Source organism: Sceloporus undulatus, chromosome 4, assembly GCF_019175285.1.
Source record: "Sceloporus undulatus isolate JIND9_A2432 ecotype Alabama chromosome 4, SceUnd_v1.1, whole genome shotgun sequence".
Lineage (NCBI taxonomy): Eukaryota > Metazoa > Chordata > Lepidosauria > Squamata > Phrynosomatidae > Sceloporus > Sceloporus undulatus.
The window spans coordinates 30,906,092-30,928,578 of record NC_056525.1 but is presented as its reverse complement, the minus strand read 5'-3'; the positions used below and the strand labels follow the sequence as shown (position 1 = coordinate 30,928,578).

The following is a 22,487-nucleotide window of genomic DNA, read 5'->3' as shown; positions in this document are numbered from 1 at the left end:
AGTGTACTGAGGACCTTGTTACTCTCTTGGTCACTGTGCCAGTTTCAGCCCTTTCTATCTATTGTCTGTCACCTCAATTGTCTTATGTCTATTCTTACTTAACCATTTTGTCCTATGTGATTTTAATCAATAAAAAAATGTGAGTTTTTCTAATGCTAGGCAGTGTTGCTGAACTGGCCACTTACTGCGGATCTCAGCTGTAGCATACTTTGGAATCATGGAGTCCGTGGTGAGTTCTGGATGGAGAATGCATCCGTGTGTATAGGCATCCATGGGCAAGGAATCCAGGAGCTCTCTGTACTGCATCACTCTGGAATGGAGGAGGCTTCCTGCTTCAGGAATCAGCTGGGTAATGTGTTCTGAAACATAACAAGAAAAACAAACATATATTCAATTATTTTAAGAGTCTTAAAAAACATGCTTTGTATTCTCATCATATTACATTGAATGAGGTCATTTCTTGTATTGGCTTGGTCAAAATGGGTTATTTTGTTTCCAGAATTCCAAATATCATACAACTGGGTATTTTGACAATAACAAGATAGTACAGTGGAATAAGTAAGCAGCATAGAAACTGGAACTGGATGGCCAATAAAGCTGTGGGGTTGAGGTTAGTATGGAAAGTCATCCAGCTGGCCTGCAAGTCCAGATGTGTCCCACTGAGCATCTGATGGAAGCTTCTTCCTCTCTTTTCTGATGGGCTAGACCACAGTTTTAACATATATATTAGTCCATAGTCTTCTAGATAAGGAACAGTGTTTTCTATCAATGCTCTGAAAGACGTATTAGATTAAACATCGCCAACAGAAGTCTGGCCAGCTAAGATTTTCCATCTGACAGTCTTCTACTGAACTAGAGTGAAATGATGGGGTAGATAGAACAGAGCCTATCAGGACATTGCACTTGTCTCAAAATGGCAACCTGGCAAAATATATTGCTGAACTAAGCACAAAATTTTACCAGTGGATGAATTTTTAAAGCGCTCTAGTGTGGTGTAGTAGTTGGAGTGTTGGACTAGAACACTGCAAGACCAGGGTTTGAATCTTCATTCAACCAAAGGTGATCTTGAGCAAGTCATGCTTTCTCGGCCTCAGAGGAAGGCAAGGACAAAGCCATTCTGAACAATTTCTGCCCCCCAAAACACATCCCATTCTAGGTTTGCCTTGCTGTTGTTGTTGTTGTGTGCCTTCAAGTCATTTCTGAGTTATGGTGACCCTAAGGCGATGGGGTTTTCTTGGCAAGATTTGTTCTGAGGAGGTTTGCCATTGCCGTCCCCTGAGGCTGAGAGACTGTGACTTGCCTGAGGTAGGTTTCATTGTCGAGCTGGAAATCGAACCCTTTCCTCCAGAGCTGTAGTCAAATGCCCAAACCACTGCACCATGTTGGGTCTTGGGTCGCCATAAGTCAGAAATGACTTGAAGGCACACAACAACAACAGCAACAACAACAAATTCTTAAACTAGCTATTTTTTCCAAGTCAGATTTCTTAGACAACATACTGTCTTCATCTGTAAATAGCCAGATGATGGAAGAGTTATTTTTGAACTACAACTCCCAGAATCCCCCAGCCAATATGGAATTAACCATGGGCCATGCTGATAAGGGATTTTGGGAGTTATAGCATGGAAGTACATATCCTTTTTAAACTCTATGGCTATATTGTTTAGCTGATATCTATGCCTTCTTTTTATCTACTAATTCCTATATATTGGCCTAATTTTGTACAGTACAATCTTCCCTGCAATCATAACATACAATGAGTAAGAACTCTTGCATTTGAAATGATATTGTAATGAACTCTGTTTGGAGTTTGTGTTTGAAGTCAGCAGCAGTGTGAAATGGGTGAGTGAAACTGGTTGCTTGGATTATGGAAAGGGAAGGTGAGTGGGAGAAAGGAACTGAAGGTAGCATGGCATGACAGTTAAAAATGACCTTGACAGTAGGAAAAGGGCAAAGGAATTAAGTGAGGCTGGATAGGTTGAGGGGATTACTTGTTAATCACATTCATGCCACACTTCAATTTATTGTGAATTTGCTTTCATTTCATCTCGGGGGGCACATCTCTTTTTGTCATTAATCCTTCCTGACTAATTGTCTATACTTGGTAAATTTGAATATTTTTCCTGAAGCCTGTACACTGCTGTTATCAGCAGAATTTTTTTTTTTAGTGGGGGACAAGGATTTGGACTACCAAAGATAGTTTTGCAGACAGAACCAATGACCATGCTGTCTGGTCAATCCTAGGTGTTGCTTTCCCCCAGAATAATTTTTCCAACCTTTGTTAATATACTAAGACAAGGACAATATCTTTTTTTCTCTGCATTGATAATAAGGAGAGCTAGCTTCTAGTGACCAAGAAAAGATAAATGTGAGACAAATGTAAATATCTGTAGGCTGACACAAGCCATTCATATAGGCAAAAAACAATATTAATATTTTTTGTAGCAGCAGTTTAGGGAGTCATACGTTATTCTTATCAATATTTTTCTTACTAATCAACATGACAATCATGGAAAGGGAATTATTGGCGCGGTACAGAGTGCCCAAAAAGGGTGGTCTACTGGCGCCCTGGTTTGCTCCGCGAGGAAGCCGCAGCAGACAAACCACGCGGCTTCCTCGTGAAGCAAAAAGAACCCACGAAAAGCAGGTTCTTTTTGCGGTGCCATAATGATGCCGCAGTGCACCAATGGTGCACTTGTGACATCATTATGGTGCCACAACGTGCGGATGCTAGGCATCCGTCGCATGAAAATGGCGGCACCCATCTGTGCTAGGGTTGAGGCACATGTGGGCTTAGCACCCTCGGCCAACCCCTAGCACATGACGGGGGCGCCCTATAGGCCTGTCTGGACCGGGCCATTATTTCCATTTTTATAGATGATGATGATGATGATGATGATGATGATGATGATGATGACGACAATTTATTATATTTATTTATATCCTGCTTTCTCCGGGACTCAAACTGGCTCACAATTCAGAAGATCAATGCAGTTAAAACATACAAAAAGAAAACATTAAAACACAAACTATTTACAGTACTAAAAAAAATTCACATTCAGTAAAAGAATAAAATGCAATTTAAAACATTTATAAAAAGCTCTTAAAATAGTTCAGTTATAATAATACAGCATCCCCTAGCCCGTTGTTTAAAAACTTTCTGTTTTGAAGGCCTGTTTGAATAAAAAAGTTTTAGACTGCCGACAGAGAACAACAAATAGGGGGCCAATCTGGGAAGGGAGTTCCAGAGTCTTTTTTTGCGTCCCCAACAACTGTGCTTGTGATGGTGCTGGGAATGAGAGAAAGGCCTCTCCTGAGGCTCCTGCAGAGAGACAACATTTGCTAAATAGTCTGGACCTGAGCCATATAGGGCTTAATAGGTCATAGAACTCTCTGAAGGTGCCAGTCACAGATGCTGGGGAAATGTCAGGAATAGACTCTTCTGGAGCATGGCCACATAGCCCGAAAAACCGACAAAAATCTATTGATGCCAGCTGTGAAAGCCTTCGATTTCACATCCTCTTGGACACTTCAGAAATCTGAGCTTCCAGGTTCAAAGCTCACTCCAGGAGTACACTCGACTATGAACTTGTGTCTTTCAGGAGGAATGTAACCACATCTAATGCAAGCTGAATCCCTGTTCCATGATCTGCCTTCCAACTGACCAGATGCATGCCTGTCTTGTCTGGATTATGTTGCAATTTGTTTGCCCTCATTCAGTCCATTACTGATGATAGACACTGGTTTAGGATCAGAACAGTTCCTTGGATTGGGGTGGAAAGGCGTAGTGAAGTTGGGTGTCATTTGCTTATTGATAGCTTTGCACCTCAAAACTCCAGAAGATCTCTCCCAGCAGTTTCATGTATATGTGAAATAGCATGGAGGGGGGAACAGAACCCTGAAGGACCCCACAGGCCAACAGTCCCCCACTATCACCTGAATTGCCTCTCTAGGAAAAAACAGAACAATTGTAAAACAGTACCTCTAAGTTGAACCTCAGGAAGGTGGTCCAGAGGGATACCATGGTCAATTATATTGAAAGCCACCAAGAGGTCCAGCAGAACCATCTGGGATATACCCTCACTATCCAGTTCCATGCATAGGTCATCTATCAAGGTGACCAAAGCTGTCTCTGTACCATAGCCAGGCCTAAAATCAGATTGAAATTGATCTAGATAATCCATTTCATCCAGAAATCCTTGGGAGGCCACCACATGCTCCAATACCATGTCCTAAAATGGTAGCCTGGGCACCAGGTGATAATTATCTATTATAGAGGGATGAATGGATGTCTTTTTTTCAACAAAGCCCTCAGAGCTGCCTCCTTCAGTCAAGTTGAAACTCTGTCTTGCTTTAAGGAGGCATTGACTACCCCCTTCACCCATTCAGCCAGTCCCTCTCTGGTCTGTTTTATATGCCAGGAAGGGCAAGGATTTTGTGGTGGCTCTCACACCATATGACTGTGATGGCTTCCACTCTTCCAAAGATCCTGTCCACCTCCTCAGACAAGGAATACTGGCTAATAGATAGTGGTGTGCTTGAGTCGAAGCAGTGCGAGAATATCCTTGTCAGTACACTCTCTTCATTTGTGTATCTGCTTGAGAGTGTTTAAATAATTGTGGATTATTGCAAACAATCACAAATATTTTTGATACCCAGGCTAGATCTGCAATGATACTAATTTTTGAGACCTAGCAAACACAAAATCTTTTTTGGGAGGAGGATTAATACATTAATATAAGTAAATGTATTAGCTGGGAACCAGCTCACAATTTAAGGCATCTCAGTTAATTGCAAGATTCATGATTGCTCATATGTTTGATTTGACTCAAATGTGAGTTTAGGCCTCTTTGTATTAAAATCCACCATTCTATTGGTTCTCATTCGAGATCCACAGCATGTCGTATTTCTGCATCAGATCATCACTTGCAAGATCTGGCTTCTCTTATCTGGATGAGACTTTTTCTCTGATCTCATTAATTCAGCCCCTGCTTCAGAATTCAAGAGGCTTCACTATTGCTAGCTTTATTTATCCCAAACCCCACACTCTAGCTACAGATACATCTGTGTTACAGTTATTTCTAAAATGTGGTGGGGACAATGCTGGGAAAAGGGAACACACATTTTCTTTTCGAATATCTGGGCCACTTTTTATAAGGCTATTTGTTTTTATGGGTTGATTTAATGGGCAGTGAGTAAAATTACTACCATCCTTCACAAGTGTCTTCTCACTTCCCTTGTACTCCCTGTGGTTTAATGCTTCCAACATGGGGCTAGCTCTTGTTTTAAATTAAGTAATGCTGTAGAAGAGGGATGGGAAACCTTTTTCAACCCAAGAGGTGAATTCCATTGAGGGAAAAATCCCAGGGGATGTCTCTCATCTGGGGGCAGTGCAAAGGCAGGGTGCCATATTACATTATTACTTATGGAGAAGCAGGGTGAGACTCTGCATGAGTATGGAAAATGTTCTGCAAACACAAACTAACATTTACTGCTAAAAGGGGACCTAAAACAAACATTTGTCCAATGGTATCAAGGACAACAATAATAAACTATAGTGACAAGCCATGAACATACCAGCACAAACCAATTATCTAGTCCCACTTATATGGGTATTAGGAAATTCCTTAAATTTAGCAATATTGTAATATTACAGCAATTTATCATATAGGACCTAGAGCTCAAAAGTAACTAGTTGTCCATAGTAACTCAGTAATTACGTAATTACTCCATGTCTGCAGCATCTTAGGCATTGTAACTCAACAAGAGATAATTTCACTCGTTTTACTAACATGTTTTGGCTGTTTCTAGTTATGGAAGTATGGTCTCATGTCACATAGTGGATAAAGAATATCATATGGTTCAAAGCCTGGCTCATACTGTTCCTTGTGTTATTCTGTGGATGTTGAGATGGCATTGAAGTAGACAGGAAAAGAGTGAGTCTTGAAAAATAACCCAGTTGCATGTAGCCTTCTGGGTTTTGACTTTCTGTAAAACCAATATAACAAAAAGTAAATATTTCAGTTTACTTTCTCATTTAAGAAGTGATAAAGTAAAGAATTACAATACATTTGAAAAGTAACTTAAGGAGTTGGGATACCAATTTTAACCAATTACCTTTTAAAAGGATCTTTTCAAGCTTTGTGAGGACTCTACTCTGAAAGCTGTCTGGTTCAAGATCACAGGGCAAAAAACAACAACAACAAAAAAGAATTTGGCACTTTCTTGATATAGTCATTAGCTGTGATTGCTTGCAAGAAACCAAGTTGGACTCAACCACTACAATGGTTCCCATGCCAGTTTGGCAGTGAATATGCTCTGCGTTTTAGTCTGAACTTTAAAAAATTCTTCCAAGGTGTTAAACCCTATCCCCAAACCTTGGATTATTCCTGTAAATTCAGACCAAAACCTGGACTCACAAGCCCACTAATATGACAGTTACAGCCATCACTGAACCCCTGTAAATAAATACTTCAAGAGATTGCAGACTGTTTTAAAGCAAGATATATATGCCTTTAACAACTGAGTTCCAAGGCACAAATTTAACTGATGTTTCTATGGATCTGCTGGCAAAATGCCTGGCTTGCTGCATCTGCTAAAGGTAGACTCGGGAAACAAAACTGGCAACTCTACTAGCACAGAAAAAGCTGGAACCATCTCTGCTTTGATGGTCTTTTCAGTATCTACCTTTCTTAATTATTAATGAAATACACCACTTTGTTCATGCCTATGATGGTTCACAATTTTCTGAACTCATACATATGACGCATTGCATATACAATCTTCCTGTTCTTCGAAAGAAGTATTTTTCCCCCCACTGGTTAATAAATTGCCGATTAAGTCTTTGTCTTGCGGTTTCACTGGGCCTTAAAAAACAAAACAAAAACAAACCTGAAACAATATATTCAGGATCAATAAACAGCTTCTATCCTTTCATTTCAAGCAAGATTTACCATATACAGTATACTCAACAATAAGTTGACCTCATGTATAGTCGAAGGCAAGGTTTGGGGCCAAAATTATGGATTTTGATATGACCCATAGATAATTTGAGGGTAAAACCTAGGGACATATAACAAAGAATCTAAAGTATAAGCAAAGGGAAACAATGCCAAAGAACTTACAAAATTTCACCAAGCATAACCGTTTTTGCTCACCCTAAATGCTGGATGGATGAGAGAGTGGAGTGTGTGTGTTTAAGTGTTTCCAGGAAAGATTGTACCCTTGCCTTTCATCAGAAGATGGTTCCTTTTTTTCTTTTCTTTTTTATAAGAGTAAAGTACATTTATAAGAGTTAAAGAGATTCCACCTCAACCTTAGGAGGAAGTTCCAGACAGTAAGGGCTGTTCGACAGTGGAACACACTCCCTCGGAGTGTAGTGGAGTCTCCTTCCTTAGAAGTCTTTAAACAGAGGCTGGATGGCCATCTGTCAGGGATGCTTTGATTGAGAGTTCCTGCATGGCAGGGGGTTGGACTGGATGGCCCTGAGGTCTCATCCAACTCTATGATTCTATGATTCTACATACTTACATTGACCTGTGGGTAAGTCAACTCAGATTTTTTGGCGTGATTTTTTTACTAAAATTCTAGACTTATATGAGTATACAGTGGACCCTTGTTATATGCTGGGGTTTGGTTCCAAGATCTCCTGTGGATAACAAAATCCATGGATGCTCACGTCCCATCAAATAATGACATAGCAACATGGTGTCCCTTATAAAAAATGGAAATCAAGGTTTGATATTTGAAATTTATACTTTTTTTGAACATTTTCAACCTGTATGCTTGAATCCGTGTATAAAAAACCATGTATAAGAAGGGTTGTAAGTATTCATCGCTTATATATATAGTATTTTCTAATGGGCGACTCTGTCTGACTGTGGAGGAATATGGCATGGAAAGAGTAGATCTCCACCATCTCTACCAACAACTCTGCCTGTCAGTTCTGTTCCAATACTACACCAACAGACTCACAGACTCTTCCACATAAGGCCCGTTTTCACAACAGTCACACTACTAAAATAAAATGGGAACATACCTTCGCAAGTCAACCACCATAGCATATCTTCTCGTTTGCACAAATGGGGGTGCTGGCCCATCACACTGTCTTCCTGACTCTCTCTTATCCCTGACTTATGCCCTACCCAGCAAGCCTTTTTTGTTTTTTGCTTTAAATCCTGACTTTTTACATTGCTACCACAAATTAAAGAGACAGGGGGAAAAACAAATAATAATAATAATAAATAATAATAATTAATAATTAGTTTTTTATACCTCCCGCCTCTCCACGGATCGAGGTGGGATTACAACCTTAAAAGACACTTAGTACAATTAACAATCAATACAACATAAAATACTAACACTGAATTTACCAAGAATTCCTATTAGTTTCTAAAATTACAATTCGTCCATTAGCCAACAATCGAGTCAAGGTACTAAAAGTCCTCCCTAAATTTCAAGGCTTAGGTCATAGCCAGCAAAAATAACCTTTTCAGCAGGGCACCTCCTTTGTGGTATTCTTTCAGGCAAGGTGACCACACTCCCATTATATTTTTAGATGACAAATTAAACTCTATATCGTCTCAATAATTTTAACTGGTATTTTGTGACTGCTTGCTGTTACTGGTCTGATTTACTAATCTGTTTTGATTGCATCTTTTATTATTATAGTCCTCATAAAGGGATGGCCCAGTGCTGTTATTTCTTTATTGTATTTTTTTTAAAAAATCTTATCAGGTAAAGCCTGCAAAACTATAGGGCTGGGGCATTATTACCTTTATGTTTGTGATTGTAGATGATGGTAGGTCTGTCTGCAGGCATCTAACTGTGAACTTCTCCAGTTACTGAAATAAAGGTTTCTTATCTTTGATTACAGAAGACTGGTTTACTGAACTGTAAGGAGTGGGCAGTTTCTGACAGCACTGAGCCATACCAGTTAAAATGGTGTAAACTGTATTATTTCTGCAGTGCGGTTTAGACCTACAATCTTATTCCTACTTAGTCAATTTAAGTAACACAGTGGGACTTATTTCTACGACTAGTGGACTTCTCTGTCATGGCATATCTACCTGATGTATCTCATTCATTCATCTTGAACTGCCTTTCATGGCTTTTCTCTAGTTTATGAGAATACTACACTGGCAAGCATGTTGGAGTTATTTAAGGTGAACTGTAGTCCCTGCTTAACAAATTACCTTTTAGCAAATTATAGGCAGAAGAATTAGTATGAAAACAATTAGATTGTATGTAGATACGTGACACCTATGTATCACCAAATGAGGACAAAGAAGACAGATTTTCATGTGTTATTTTATAGCTATAGGTTCAAACTGAGAAATAATTACTACAATTTGAATAGAAATATAAGGTCCAATGTCTTTTTTGATTGTAGCCTGAGGGCTGGGAACCTCTAATTAAAAGTTGTTGTACAGCGCTGTGTAAATTTACAGGCTTGCTTACTAAATAAAGGTTAATATATATAACAATGTAACATAACAATATCTCAACCTCCAAACAGCCTCTGTTTAATTTATGTTATCATACCTTTCTAATTATGACATCTTCTGGCTCTAATCCTACAGGATAATTCCATAGTCTCTTGATTGAATTGGCCCATAGACACTTACTTCAAGCCAACATTCTTAATGGATCATTTCTGGACTGTTTATGACAAATGAAGTTCCCAGTTGTAAATATACCAGCAATAAGAGGAAAATTTCGCCTCCAGTCTTTTCCCATTAGATAATTAAATAGTGTTTTGTTGTGGAAAATCAGTCCACAAAGTCCAAATAAAGGCACTGTGGCTTTGCTAAAATGAAAAGGGAAAATAAAAAATGCCAGTAGCCTGAATGTGATTTGACGTCTACTCAAATCAACCATATCAGGATTCTGTTGGAGAGCCAGCATGGCTAATGGTTTAAGTGTTTGACTATAACTTTGGAGACCAAATTTCGATTCCATCTTGACATGAAACCTACTGGGTGACCTTGGGCAAGGTACAACTCTCTCAGCCTCATAGGATGGCAATGGCAAACTTCCTCTGAACAAATATGGCCAAGAAAACCCCATGATAGGATCACATAAATCGGAAAACAACTTGAAGGCCACCAACACAGGATTCTATCCCATCATATGGTTGTATACATATCAATATTAGGCTGTATCACTTGCCTCTTGTTCTCCACTGTGCTGATTGCTTGTTCCTTCCTGACCTCCACTGTTCTGACCATGTTACCACTGAAGCCACAACTTGGGAAGTTACTTTTTTGGGCTACAGCTATCAGAATCACCCACCTGTACATGCCAAACTGTCAAAAGTTGAAAAAGACATTACAACTGTAATCAGAGCAAGGAAACGTTCTTTTTAGACTACTCCCAGAATACCCCAGACATCATGATCTTTGGTCTGCTGTCTGGAGATTCTGGTAGCTATAGTCAAAAAGGTAAAAATGTCCAAGTTTTGCACTTGACCTGGTGACCCACAGTGACATCAGTCACATTAAGTTCTTCACCATTAGTGCTGAAGTTGCAGTCTCCCCTAGATGGTGCTCATCTATACGAGAGATCTTGTAGCACCTTTGAAACTACTGAAAGAAAGAAATTGGCAGCATGAACTTTCATAGACTTAAGTCTCCTTCCTCAGATGCATTTGGTGGAGTGGAAAGCCAGAGACAGACTATATTAGATTAGTCTGTGAGAAGAATGTCAATTCAAATTCAAATCCTTTGTGTATGGAAATACAGTGACAATACAGTTTTTAGGGGAATTGGGAGGGCGGGTGGGTTGGTGAGCAAGTTTTTGGTGAATGGTTTTTGGTGGGTGAACAAAGGCAGAGAAACTAGCCTGTAGGTGAGGAAATAGATGAATGTGGGAAATGAGAGTGATTTGCTGAACAGGTCAAGAGTGCCCCCCTGAATGATGGGGGTTTAGATTTGTTGGAAGGTTATGTGTGCCAGGACAGTGGGGATGGTTGCAGATACTGAAGACCGATCCATCCTTTACAGAGCAACAGAGAGACAATAGGGATTTCTTTTCCCAGAGGATGTTAAGTAGGAGACACTGACCTGATGGGGCACCTGTGGCCTTGAGGAGCTGCCTATAAATCTTCCCTTACAGCTTTGATGCTGGCAACTTATCTTGCTGACTGACAGTACCCTTGTCTTTTCATGACCTTGGACTAGCTTTGTTTGATGTCTCTGTTTACTCCTCGCTGGCTTTGTGTATCTGGACTATTGACTTGATTAACTTTTTGTTATGGCAGATGACACCTACCTGCTTCTTTTTCATCTTGTTTGGATAACCCGTGACTGATATGGACTGGTTAATTACCCAACAGCCCTTATCTCCAATACCTGCTTCCTTGGACTCTTGTCAACTGGTGTGTATATGACAATATGAGAGACATCTAAGACAGCTCAAAGACTCTGCCTTGTTATGACTCCAGATTATTCTTCTGTGTGTTCCCCTGTCAGTTTATAGCTAAGGAAAAGCCACTATGAAAACTTTCTGGTGGTGCTACCAGTCATTCCACTGAGGGCAGAAAACTGGAAAGCAGCTTTATGGAGAATATGGTCCTTCAGAATACAAGTACCCAAGTCATATGGGTTTTCATAGCTCATTCAACCCCCTGAACTGTGTTCAGGGAACAATCACCATCTATTTCAGCTGTGCTGCCACAACAGAAGCTTGAAGAGGAAGAAGGAATTCCATAGGATTGGGGCCAGTATACACTTGTTCTGTTTGTGCCTTCTTAAAGTCATTTCTAACTTCTTGAACCTTAACGTAGTGAACTCATCCTGGGCAATGTTTATTTAGAATTGAATTTGTCATTGGCCTTCTTGAGGGTGAGAAATGTTAAGTCCCAAAGTCACCACGTGGTCTCTCATGGGTAAATGGGGACATGAATCCTAGTCTCCAAGAGTCCTAAATCTAATCCTCAAGTACTACACCATATTGGTTATCCTATGTAAAATGAACACTTACATCTGTCAGCAGAAGTATTAAAGAATCTCCCTTCTGCCTTACTCATTATCAGCTGCCTTCTAGATTTTAGATAAGTTTCCAAAGGCCTTGGTTTTGTTTATTTCATGTATAAGTGTAAGAAATATAGGACAAAAACCGTCCCCCAAAAGCTGAGCCTACTTAGCCATGGGTACTGTAGGTATTGTACTTTACTTTCATTAAAAAAAAAAAAAGAACCATCCTTTGGGCGAATGGCATGTGTGTCATCTGCCCTGGAATCACTGAACCCCTCCAGCCAGCTTAGTATATAGCGCACAGGTCATGTCGCTGGAATTTTGTAAGTTTTTGTGCATTGTTTTCCTTTGATCTGTCCTTTACATATTTGTTAAATGTCCTGTTTTTACCTGACTTATCTATGGGTCATATCAAAATCCATAATTTTGATCCCAAAACATGCCCAACTTATACATGAGGTAGCTTATAGTCCATATATATGGTAAGTCCAAAAGTTTGTGAAATCGTTAACAAACTGTATGTGGCATTTTGATTTGAGGGGCTCAAGGAGAAGAAATGATGGTAATCTTATGATGTGATCTAGTGACTATGCCGGAGTTCCTTCTCCAGCATGGCCTTTTTTAAACTGGGTTTCCTGACCAAGCCTAACAATGATAAGGCTACAAGCAGTCATTAGTTGCAATTAATTAATCACCAAATATTAGTACATCAATCAGTGAAGGCAAAATTTTAATCATTAAGTGATGAGAGGGGCATGTATGTGGATATGTTGCAAGTGCAAGTTGCCTGTGAATGTATGGCGACCCCATGAATTTCATGGAATTTTCTTAGCCAGGATACTCGAGGGGTTTGCCATTGTCCCCTACCCCTAGAAGTCCACTCTCTTGATTGTTGCCTTGCCTTACTACTGTGTGTAATTCCCATGCTTCTAACCAGCAGGATTCCCATGGATAAAATCCTGGGAATGTAATTCTGCTGGAAAACCGGCACCTACTCCAAATCATATTTCCAGCAATGCAGCTGGCATTGTTATGTATGAGTAAGTGGTCAGGAATCTTTGGAGTAGTCCATCTTTCTATGAGTCTAGTGTTGCCATAAGTCAGGCGACCTCCGAACTGGGACAAATGTAGGACCAACATAGGCCAAAATTTTCCAATGGAGGGACACATTTTAAAAACTGGAGACGCAAAAAATGATTTTTTTTAAAAAATCATTCTAAATGATGATTCTTAGGCCTGATTAAAATGGAGGATTTGGCATTATTCCTAGACGATGGCAGAAATGTGCTTTCCCTTTCTGGTCAAAACCAGAACGAGAGGAAAGGTGGAAGAAGCAGAGGAGGAGGAAGAGGGAGAAGAAAACAGGAGGAAGAAGAGGAGGAGTAAAGGGGAAAGAGGAGGAGGAGGAAAAAGGACTAGAGAGGAAGAAAGGGAGTACGAGGGAGGATGAGGTGGAACAGAAGAGGAGGAAGAAGGAAGAGAGGGGAAAGAGGAGAGAGGAGCAGAGGAGAAGAAGAGGAGGAGAGAGGAGACAAAGAAGAGGAGGAGAAAGAAGAGCAAGCTGCAAGTAGGGAAAAAAGGGTCTCCCTTGGTGAGAACCCTTCCTCCCTGCCTGGAGCCTGCCTGGCCGGCTGGGCAGTCAAGCAGGAGAGAAGGTTCCCTGGAGGAGAGACCTTCTCTCCTGCCCTGAAGCCTTGCCTGGCGGCCGGGCAACCCCAAGCAGGGAGAGAAGGGTCTCCTTGAGGAGAGACCCTCTCCCTGCCTGAGTGTCTGGCCGCGGGGCAAGCCCCAAGGCAGGAGAGAAGGGTCTCCCTTGGAGGAGGGCCCCTCTTCTCTGCTCTGAAGCCGCAGGCGCACCTCCAGGGAGAAGGGCTTGAATGCCCCCAGGCCTCAGTAGGGGTCAGTCGGCAGCGCGCGCGCTGCCCCACTTCCTTCCCCGCGCGCGCGGCGGGGGGGCTCCAAAACTGGACCGTGACACGGGGGCCCCCCCAAAAGCGTGCTGGTCACGGGGGGGGGGCGGGGGTTTTATGGCAACCCTATTGAGTCACATGTTTTCCTTCCCACTGTAGTTTCTTTCTACCTACGGAGGTATATTTGTCTGACAAAGGAAAACCGACATTTCTAGTCAAGATGGATAACCAACTAAAGCTCTGATTTTTAATGTTTTGACCATTGGCTATTTGATTATTCCAGCAGCCAGGGACAGTTCTATGTGTAAATGGATACCATCACAGTACCCGCCAGAGCCTATGAGGGGTGGAACTTTTCTAGATTACATTTTAAGACTTGATCATACAGAACTCATGATATAATCAAGTCAGATTTACCTCTTTCTTCTCCCTGCGTCCCGGCCCGCCCCCCCCCCCTCTTTATACATCTTGCCTGATGAGAGGCTTGGAGATCTTGAAAATACCACTGTCTTGCAGGCTTCCAGGTCAGCAAGAGAAAAGTAGGCCCTAATCGAGATTTCTAGTTTCCTCAAAGATTGTTACTCTGTGAAGTTCTTCTCCATGTAATCGATAATCTGATGTAGTCGCTGATGATGTTGTCTCCATGGTGATACAGGTACCTCTTCCCCAAGATTCAGCCGCATAAACCAGGTTCTTTGTGCTCAGTAAGCTGGCTAAACATCTCGCTCTTCACATGGTAGCCCTTTTCTGCAATGACCAAGACGGACCTGCAGAAACAAACAGAGAGATGACTCAGTGTTGCCTACTAACTGCAGAATTATGTGATAAAAGGAAGTTTGTATCTGAGGCCCCATCTGCATGTACCAAGTAAGTGTGTCTTCCCCCATCCTCACAGCAATCACTGCAGACATGCAGGCCAATCCCTGATCCTGGTGTGAATGTCTGACAAATCATGGCCAACTCCAGGTTACGGTCGAACAGACCAGATGATGTCTGGCCCATTAGCACCAGAACTGGGTTATGCCCTCTGAAATGCTTAAATATCCTCCCTGTTTTCCAAAGATCTTCCCAAAGATCCAGAGCCCTCATTCAAGCAGCACAGTGGGACATGCATACAAATAGCTGCCTGCTGTCAAATGGAGGGTGGGTAATGGGGGGGGGGGGAGGTTGGGCGCTCGCAGTTACCACCCACTTACCACAGATTTTAAAAACTCACTTTTTGCTCTGGATCTTCTCAGTAAATCCACAGCCCTCCAAGTGACGGGGGGGCTGTTTGCATGTGCATCCCATGTGTTTCCCAGTGCCTCGGCTGCTGGTGTGAGTCTCTCCCTCTGACTGATTTGTGCTGGGTGAACAATGTGATCTTGCTGGAAACCTCATTTTTGGCCTCAGAGGAGAGTGATTGCCTGTGAGGTGGTGCCGCCACAATAAAACGCAAAGACGCCCATGTGGGAGGAAAGGTCACAACTTATTAACGCAAGCCTCAGCAAAAGGTAGGGTTGGCCAAAACATGAGTTCTGGATCATCTTACAACCCACCGTTGTAGATAAATGGCATGTCATCTAAAAGCAAAGCATCGGTGGTAGGGGCTAGATTCCCGCCCTCTCGTATCCATGCAACGCAGATTGCATTTAACTAAAGCCCTAGCACTGGGAATGGTGTCATGTTATGGCCCCCGCAATGACCACAACATATGCCCCCATCGCTCCCGTGTCCCATAGGGACTCCCGATATGGTGCATGAACCTTATGACCATGCCTACCAGATCCAGAACTCTGCTGCCGCCCTAAAAGTTGTGAAGCAACTACGACACTAGGGAGGGCGGGTGGGAGAGCCGAGCAGAAATGGCACCGAGAGGACGCTGAGGCTTTTTATAGGCTTTTTCAAAGGTGGGGGCCGGAGGGAGTCGCCCCGCCCCCAGCAAGCCAGCCAATCGGCTGCCCTGGAGGCCGGAGCGTACTAGAGAGGGACTATCCGTTTTCTAGAGTGTCGCTCAGGAGGCGAAAGTCCTTCCTTTTCCCCCTCGGCCGGCCAATCACAGGCCAGCGCACCCCAGCAATTCATGGGGTGCGCCCACCTCCGTGGCGCCTGGCCCCGGCGGCAACCGTGCCTCCCGGGGAGTGGGCGGCAGCCTTTGCTGTGAGGCGCCTGCACAATAAAACGCAAAGTCACATGTGGAGGAAAGCCACAACTTTATTAACGAAGCATCAGCAAAAGGTAGGGTTGGCCAAAAGCATGAGTTCTGGATCATCTTACAACCCACCTTGTAGGATAAATGGCATGTCAATAAAGCAAGGCATGGATGAGCTAGGCTAGATATCACCCTCTCATATCCATGCAACCCGCAGATGCATTAACTAAGCCCCTAGTCACCAGAAGCGGTGTCACTTATGGCCCCTGCAATGACCACAACGTATGCCCATCGCTCTGTGTCCCATAGGGACTCCTGATATAGTGCCTGCAACCTATAGGACCATGCCGCCAGATTCAGAACCTCTGCTGCCGCCACAAAGGCCGTTCCGAGGAACGCCACGCCAACCCTACCCGCAAGCAAACACCAACAGGGTTCAGGAGCTGCCAAGCCGGCCTGACCCATGCCAAAACTAAAGTGTCCATAGGCTGAAGCGCAAATCAGCATTCAGCCTGGCGGAAGCCATCTGAGAAAACCTAATGTCCACCCATGAAAAGCCAGGTTCCACCTCAACGCCACCGAGTAGCAACCAGTAAGCGCAGTCATCCGGCTAGAGCGGCATCAGCAAATACAGCAATGTTGGTACTTAGCCCAAACCTGCAAGTGAATGGACTGAACAATTTGCCAAAAGCAAAACAGTTTATGATCCAGAGATCAACATGCACATGTAAGGAAGGGGAAAAAAAGGGGGGGGGGACCAACACGAACCAGGTGAACAAACCACAGCTGAAACATGGCTATTTAGGAACAGGGCCAGCTCCCCCGCTAGAAGAAGGTAGAGCGAGGGATCCGCGAGGCTGAGATGGGAGGACTGAGGGCAGGACAGCCTAGCATGAGGACCTCTGCAAGAGCACAAAGGTGATCAAATTTGCATTGTGGGCGAGAACACTTGCCAACATTAAAATCTCGACTACAGGGGTGCAGAACAAGTGGAAGAGGCAGGAGGCATGGCCTGAATTCCAACTTTCAACAGCCAAATTTCGAGTGAAGGTGATCCATCACTCTCTGGAATTCTGGGAGGCATGCTGCGAAAAGCGTTATCATAAGCATAGCTGCGAATCACCAGCGAACTTCTGGCCTAAGGACATGTAGCAAAGACTGTCAACGTGCCAAGCCGTTCAGGGAGCCATGGCAACAACAGCCTGAAAGGATGTGGAAACCTTCTAGCTGTCAACCGGAGGGAAGGGAAAGGGGGGCCTTCTTTTTTCCCTTTGGTAGAGGTGATGCCAAAGCTGCTGACTGTCGGAGGAACCAAACCAAAGCAAAATCAACAAACAGCCCTGAGGATCAGCTCCTGGTTTTGCAAGGTAGATGAGAGCCAGAGGGCGCTGCTCCAGGTGCCGCAAATGAGAACCCTTGTGTCTCCTGGTCGACCCAAAACCCCCTGAGGACCGGGTCGCCAGGTACACCGCTTGATGGCCCACGCGCAGGCCTGGGGCCAAGGCATGTCAACCCAAAGCGATCTCTGCCAGAAGGTAAAGATGAGTTGACAGCAGTGAGGCATCTTGGCAGCTTGCAGGAGTGAGCCCAACAATGTCTTTTCTTGGCTCTGCGTCCTTCTTGCACCGTCTACGTCTGTTGTCACCATCCCCGTGCGATCGCCTCGCTCTAACTGGAAGATGCCGCTGACGCCGAACTGGAGCTGGAGGAAGACAAGCTCTCAAAGGCCTACCGTCCCAGGAGTCCTGTCACGAGCAGTTGAAGGTACTTGCCTAGAGATGTAGTCCTGCTAACGCAACTGATGGAATTGAAGTAGACTCTGGAACACTTGATCGGCACCGGTGCAGTGGCATTAGAATCAGTCAGCAAATTGAACGTGCAACTCCAACATCGCCGATTGGTACAACAAGGAGCAGTTGGAGCTGGACAACCTTGAAGATCCAGATGTAAAAACAGCTCTGGAACCTGACCCGGCCTGTACCTCCAAGGAGGTGGGAATGGATCCAAGGCCGGCATAGTCTGAATATTTCCAGCTTGCCCAATGATGAATGTTGAGTTGCAAGCAGGGGGTGCCTTATGACGCCCTGCTTGTTTGGGCAATGAAAAACACCAGTAAGCAAATTATCCAGTAAAAATGGTAACAAAATTAGACAGGAGAGAGTGTTACCAGTCTAAAAATGTCAACAGATAACAAAGCAAAATGGCCCCAACCAAATAGACCCAAAAAGGGGAACCAGCAAAGTATGGGCTGTAAACCCCAAATTAAGCCCAAAAAGAAGCAAACAGGGTTTTAAAGCGCAACCACACACTCACCAAAAACAAATTAAAATTGTCCATAAGCAGAAAATGGGGAGAGAAGCCAGCAAAGTACTCTCTAGCTGGGCCCCCAAAGTGAGGAGCCCAGCCCAAAATGGCGACTGCGTCGCCTCTCCCTCCCCCAAGGCCGCAAAAAGGTGGGGGAGGGGACAATAGGCCCCCACCTTGTAACTCAGGGCCGCAGAGGATCCCTGGAGTAACGCGGGGAGGAGGGGGCAAGCCCCTTATGCTCCCCTCCCCGAAAGCTCAGCTCTGCTCTGCAGCAGAGCCGAGCAGAAATGGTACCGAGAAGGACGCCGCATGGCCTTTTTATAGGCCTTTTCCAAAGGTGGGGGCTGAGAGGGGAGTCGCCCCGCCCCCAGGAGCATCCAGCGAATCGGCTGCCCTGGAGGACCGGGGCTGGGGTTGCCATAAGTCAGGAGCTCCAAACCGAGACAAATGAAGGACAAATGTAGGACAAAATTTTCAAATGTAGGACACATTTTTTTAAATGGAGGATACGCAAAAAAATTTATGATTTTTAAAAAATGTTAGTATAAATGCATGTTTCTTAGGCATGATCAAAATGTAGGACAGAAATGTACTTCCCTTTCTGGCCAAACACCAGAAGAAGAGGAGGAAGAAGCAGAGGAGGAGGTAGAGGAGAAGAAGAAGAGGAGGAAGAAGAGCAGGAGGAAGAGGGGAAAAGGAGGAGGAAGAGGAAGAGGAAGTAGAGAGGAAGAAGAGGAGGAGGAGAAGAAGAAAAGGTGGAGAAGAAGAGGAGGAGGAGGAAGATGAAGAAGAAGGGAGGAAGCGGAGGAGGAGAGGAGGAAGAAGACGAAGAAGAAGAGGAAGAAGGGGAGGAAGAAGAGGAGGAGGAGGAGGAGGAGGCAGAAGAAGAGGAGGAGGAGAAAGAAGAGGAAAGGCTCTTTTCCCCTGCCTGGCTGCCTCCATCGCCGGCGGAGGAGCCCAGGCAGGGGAACGGGGCCTCAATGAGGCAAGGCTCCATTCCCTGCCTGGTCTCCGTCGCCGGCGGGGGCAGGGGACCCGGGACAAAGGGCAAACCGGGGCGGGACAGTGCAGACCCGCCCCAAATGGGGAAAGTCCCACCCCTAGGCGAGATATGGCAACCCTAACCAGGGCGACCATAGAGAGGGACTATCCACCTTCTAGAGTGTCGTTCAAGAGGCAGAAGTCCCTCCCTTTCCCCCCTTGGCCGGACAATCAGAGGCCAGCGCACCCCAGCAATGCATGCTGGGGCGCACCAGACCTCTGTGGTGCCTGGCCCTGGTGGCAACGCTGTCTGCCCGGGGAGTTTGGCGGCAGCCTTCCATGCTGCTGCTGGCAAGAGGTACAACAGGATGCACATAAGAAGAAATGGCTGTTGTTGCTCTGGAGTGCCCAAGTAATGGGCAATTTGGGGCTGCTTTGGGGCCATAATACTTGGGGCTGCTCCCAGAGTTCTCTGGCCCATGTGGATGCAGCCCAAGTGACTATTTTACATTTTACCACTACTCCCACTTTGTTGTTTTGTGCTTTCAAATCAGTTTCCAGTTTATGGCGACCCTAAGGAAAACCTATCATGGACTGTATGGCATGATTTGTTCAGAGGAGGTTTGCCTTTGCCTTTTTCTAAGAGTTAGAGAATGTGGCTTGCTAAAGGTTAGTCAATGAAATTCCATGGCAGAGCAGGGATTTGAATCCTGGTCTCCAGAGTCAAAGTCCAGTGCTCAAACCACTACAGCATGGTGGCTCTCACTACTCTCACTACAACTTCTGAATAGGTATTCATATCTCACATGTTTTTTAAATTAAAAAATCCCTTATGGTTACCATAGGGTGAAAAAGTTACCTTTTAAAGGCTACAGCTAAAAGAATGCCCAAAGCAGCATAGCCATTATCTATGTTGACTGGGGTATTCTAGGAGTTTTAGTCAATAGGTATTGTGTCCAAGCTCTAATGATTACCATTCCATTAGCGTTTTTAGTACATATGTCCTTTGTAAAAATCCTATTATGTATTTCCATAGCAATCTGTATTTATGAAACAAGGTCACCCAGTGGGTTTACAAGGCTGAGTGGGGTTTCAAACCCTGGTCTCCATAGCCATAGTCCAATGCTCAAACCACTACACCAATCTGGCTCTCAGTAATGATAGCTATATTAATATATGCACAGAAATGGAAAATAAATGTAGAACAATTATTTCTTTTTAAAAATCTCAGATGTAACTGCTAACAGCATATTTAAAAAGCTGGGCTTAATTATAAGAAAATATTGTAAGTCTGCAGACTGGTAATTAATTACACAACTTGTTCATTTAAAATGAATATCAATGACCATGTCTTTTTCTATTTAGTGCAATGCTAAATTGCATGGGGAATGTGTGGTGAAGAGCATCATCCCTCAGTATTGGCTATGTTAACCAAGGCCTCACAATTCACACCCCTAACTTAATGGGCTTATCTCAATGTATAGAATTGATAAATCTTGTAATTTTTAATTAAGATTAATTATACAATTGTTCAGTAAGGTTTAGTGTCAAAAATCAATAATCTGTCAATTGAATCAACATACCCATACCCTGAGGCTTCAAGAAAGCATGAGGTATTATTATTGTTGTGTGCCTTCAAGTCATTTCCAACTTATGAACATAACCTAAGTTGAACCCTAACAAAATTTGTGCAGAGTAGGTTTGCTATTGCCTTCCTCTAAGACTGAGAATGTGGGGTTTGCCCAAAACCAAGCAGTGGGTTTCCATGGCTGATTAGGGATTTGAATCTCCAGAGTCCTATGCCAAGACTCAAACCATTACACCATGCTGGCTCTTGTGGGATACTGATCTAGATATAAATGTGGCAAATGTTAAATGGAAAACTCTATGAAAAATTCTTCCAATTAAAGCATCTTCCCATGCTTTAAAAATAATATATCACTGGTATCTAATCTCAGTAAACATGGAATATATAGACAAACACTCATCTAACAAATACTGGAAGCACTGCTGGACATTGGTTACATATTTCTACATGTGGGGGGGGGGGGGTGCCAGTATTTCTGAATTTTTGAAAAAATATATTTCTAATAATAAGTCAAATTACAAACCATGCAGTTCTCATTCACCCCAAAATAGGACTTCTCTCCATATTTTGTGACAGCTGTGAGTTATTAAACCATAAAGATCTGATTACATATTTTTGTTTTTCTGCAAATTTGGTAATTGCCCAGAACTGGAAAAGAACTGGACTATCTCTTGACTGATGCCTGATATAAAAATAAAATTGGGAAATAATGCTTCTGGAAAAGTTGACATCTACTGTACAAGATTATAGAAATGACCAGCCCAAATGAAACTTCTTTCCAACGTGTTTTCTTTTTATTAATTTCAACCATGACAGCAAGGAGTTTCTGCCTCCTCCACAGTCACATTTTGACCCATGGAGAGATATTTTAGTTGAATGGTAAATTTATTGTTGTTTTCTCATTCTGGGAATGAATGGATTAAAGCTTTCAAATAAAAAGTGGAAATTTTACTTTTGGGAAATAATATGCAATGCCTGGTGAGGTTTCTGTTTGTTAAGTTTAAAAAAATGGATACATTATGCCACTTTGCCATAGTGTTAATAACTTTTAAAAAGAAAAAGAGTTCAATCATTTAACCAAATTAGGAAACCATTTTTAAAAATTTATTCCCTCCAGCACCAACTCTGACCAAAACAGTTTTAGAATTTGTTTGTTAGAATTTAAATCACACAAAACCTGTTTGCTAGAGGTGAAAGTGGGAAGACAATGTACATCATGAGCAGTAATTCTTGATTTTTCTATTGCTTTAAATTATCTGAAAAGACTACCCGCACTCTCATTCCCCCCCCCCCCCCCGGTTTAACTTTTCATTTTCACTAGCACTGGATTTAAACAGCCAAATCATTAATATTATTTGTAAAGACCACAAAATGTGTTTACCCCTTTTTTAACCTACACACGATCACTATGTTTTGTTCTACTTTGTTCCAACTCAGATGAGTCCCACTGATGAAATACTTTCTGTTGCCCACCACTTTGCATTCAGCTTTGACCAGTTTTAATTAATCAGCCTATTTCAACAGTAAAAGCTAGAATTACATAGTGCAATGCAGGCTTAAAACAGGAAAATAGCTGGCCACTGCCAACTCTCTGA

At 43.1% G+C, this 22,487-nt stretch overlaps 1 protein-coding gene across 1 annotated transcript in view; it reads right to left on the bottom strand.

Moving 5' to 3' along the window:
• Positions 1 to 22,487, bottom strand: part of GDAP1L1 (ganglioside induced differentiation associated protein 1 like 1) — a 434,104-nt gene that overhangs the window by 25,079 nt on the left and 386,538 nt on the right. Inside the window, exon 2 of the mRNA XM_042461526.1 lies at positions 186 to 359. Coding sequence (XP_042317460.1) covers positions 186 to 359 — 174 coding nt within the window. The remainder of the gene's footprint in view (positions 1 to 185; positions 360 to 22,487) is intronic.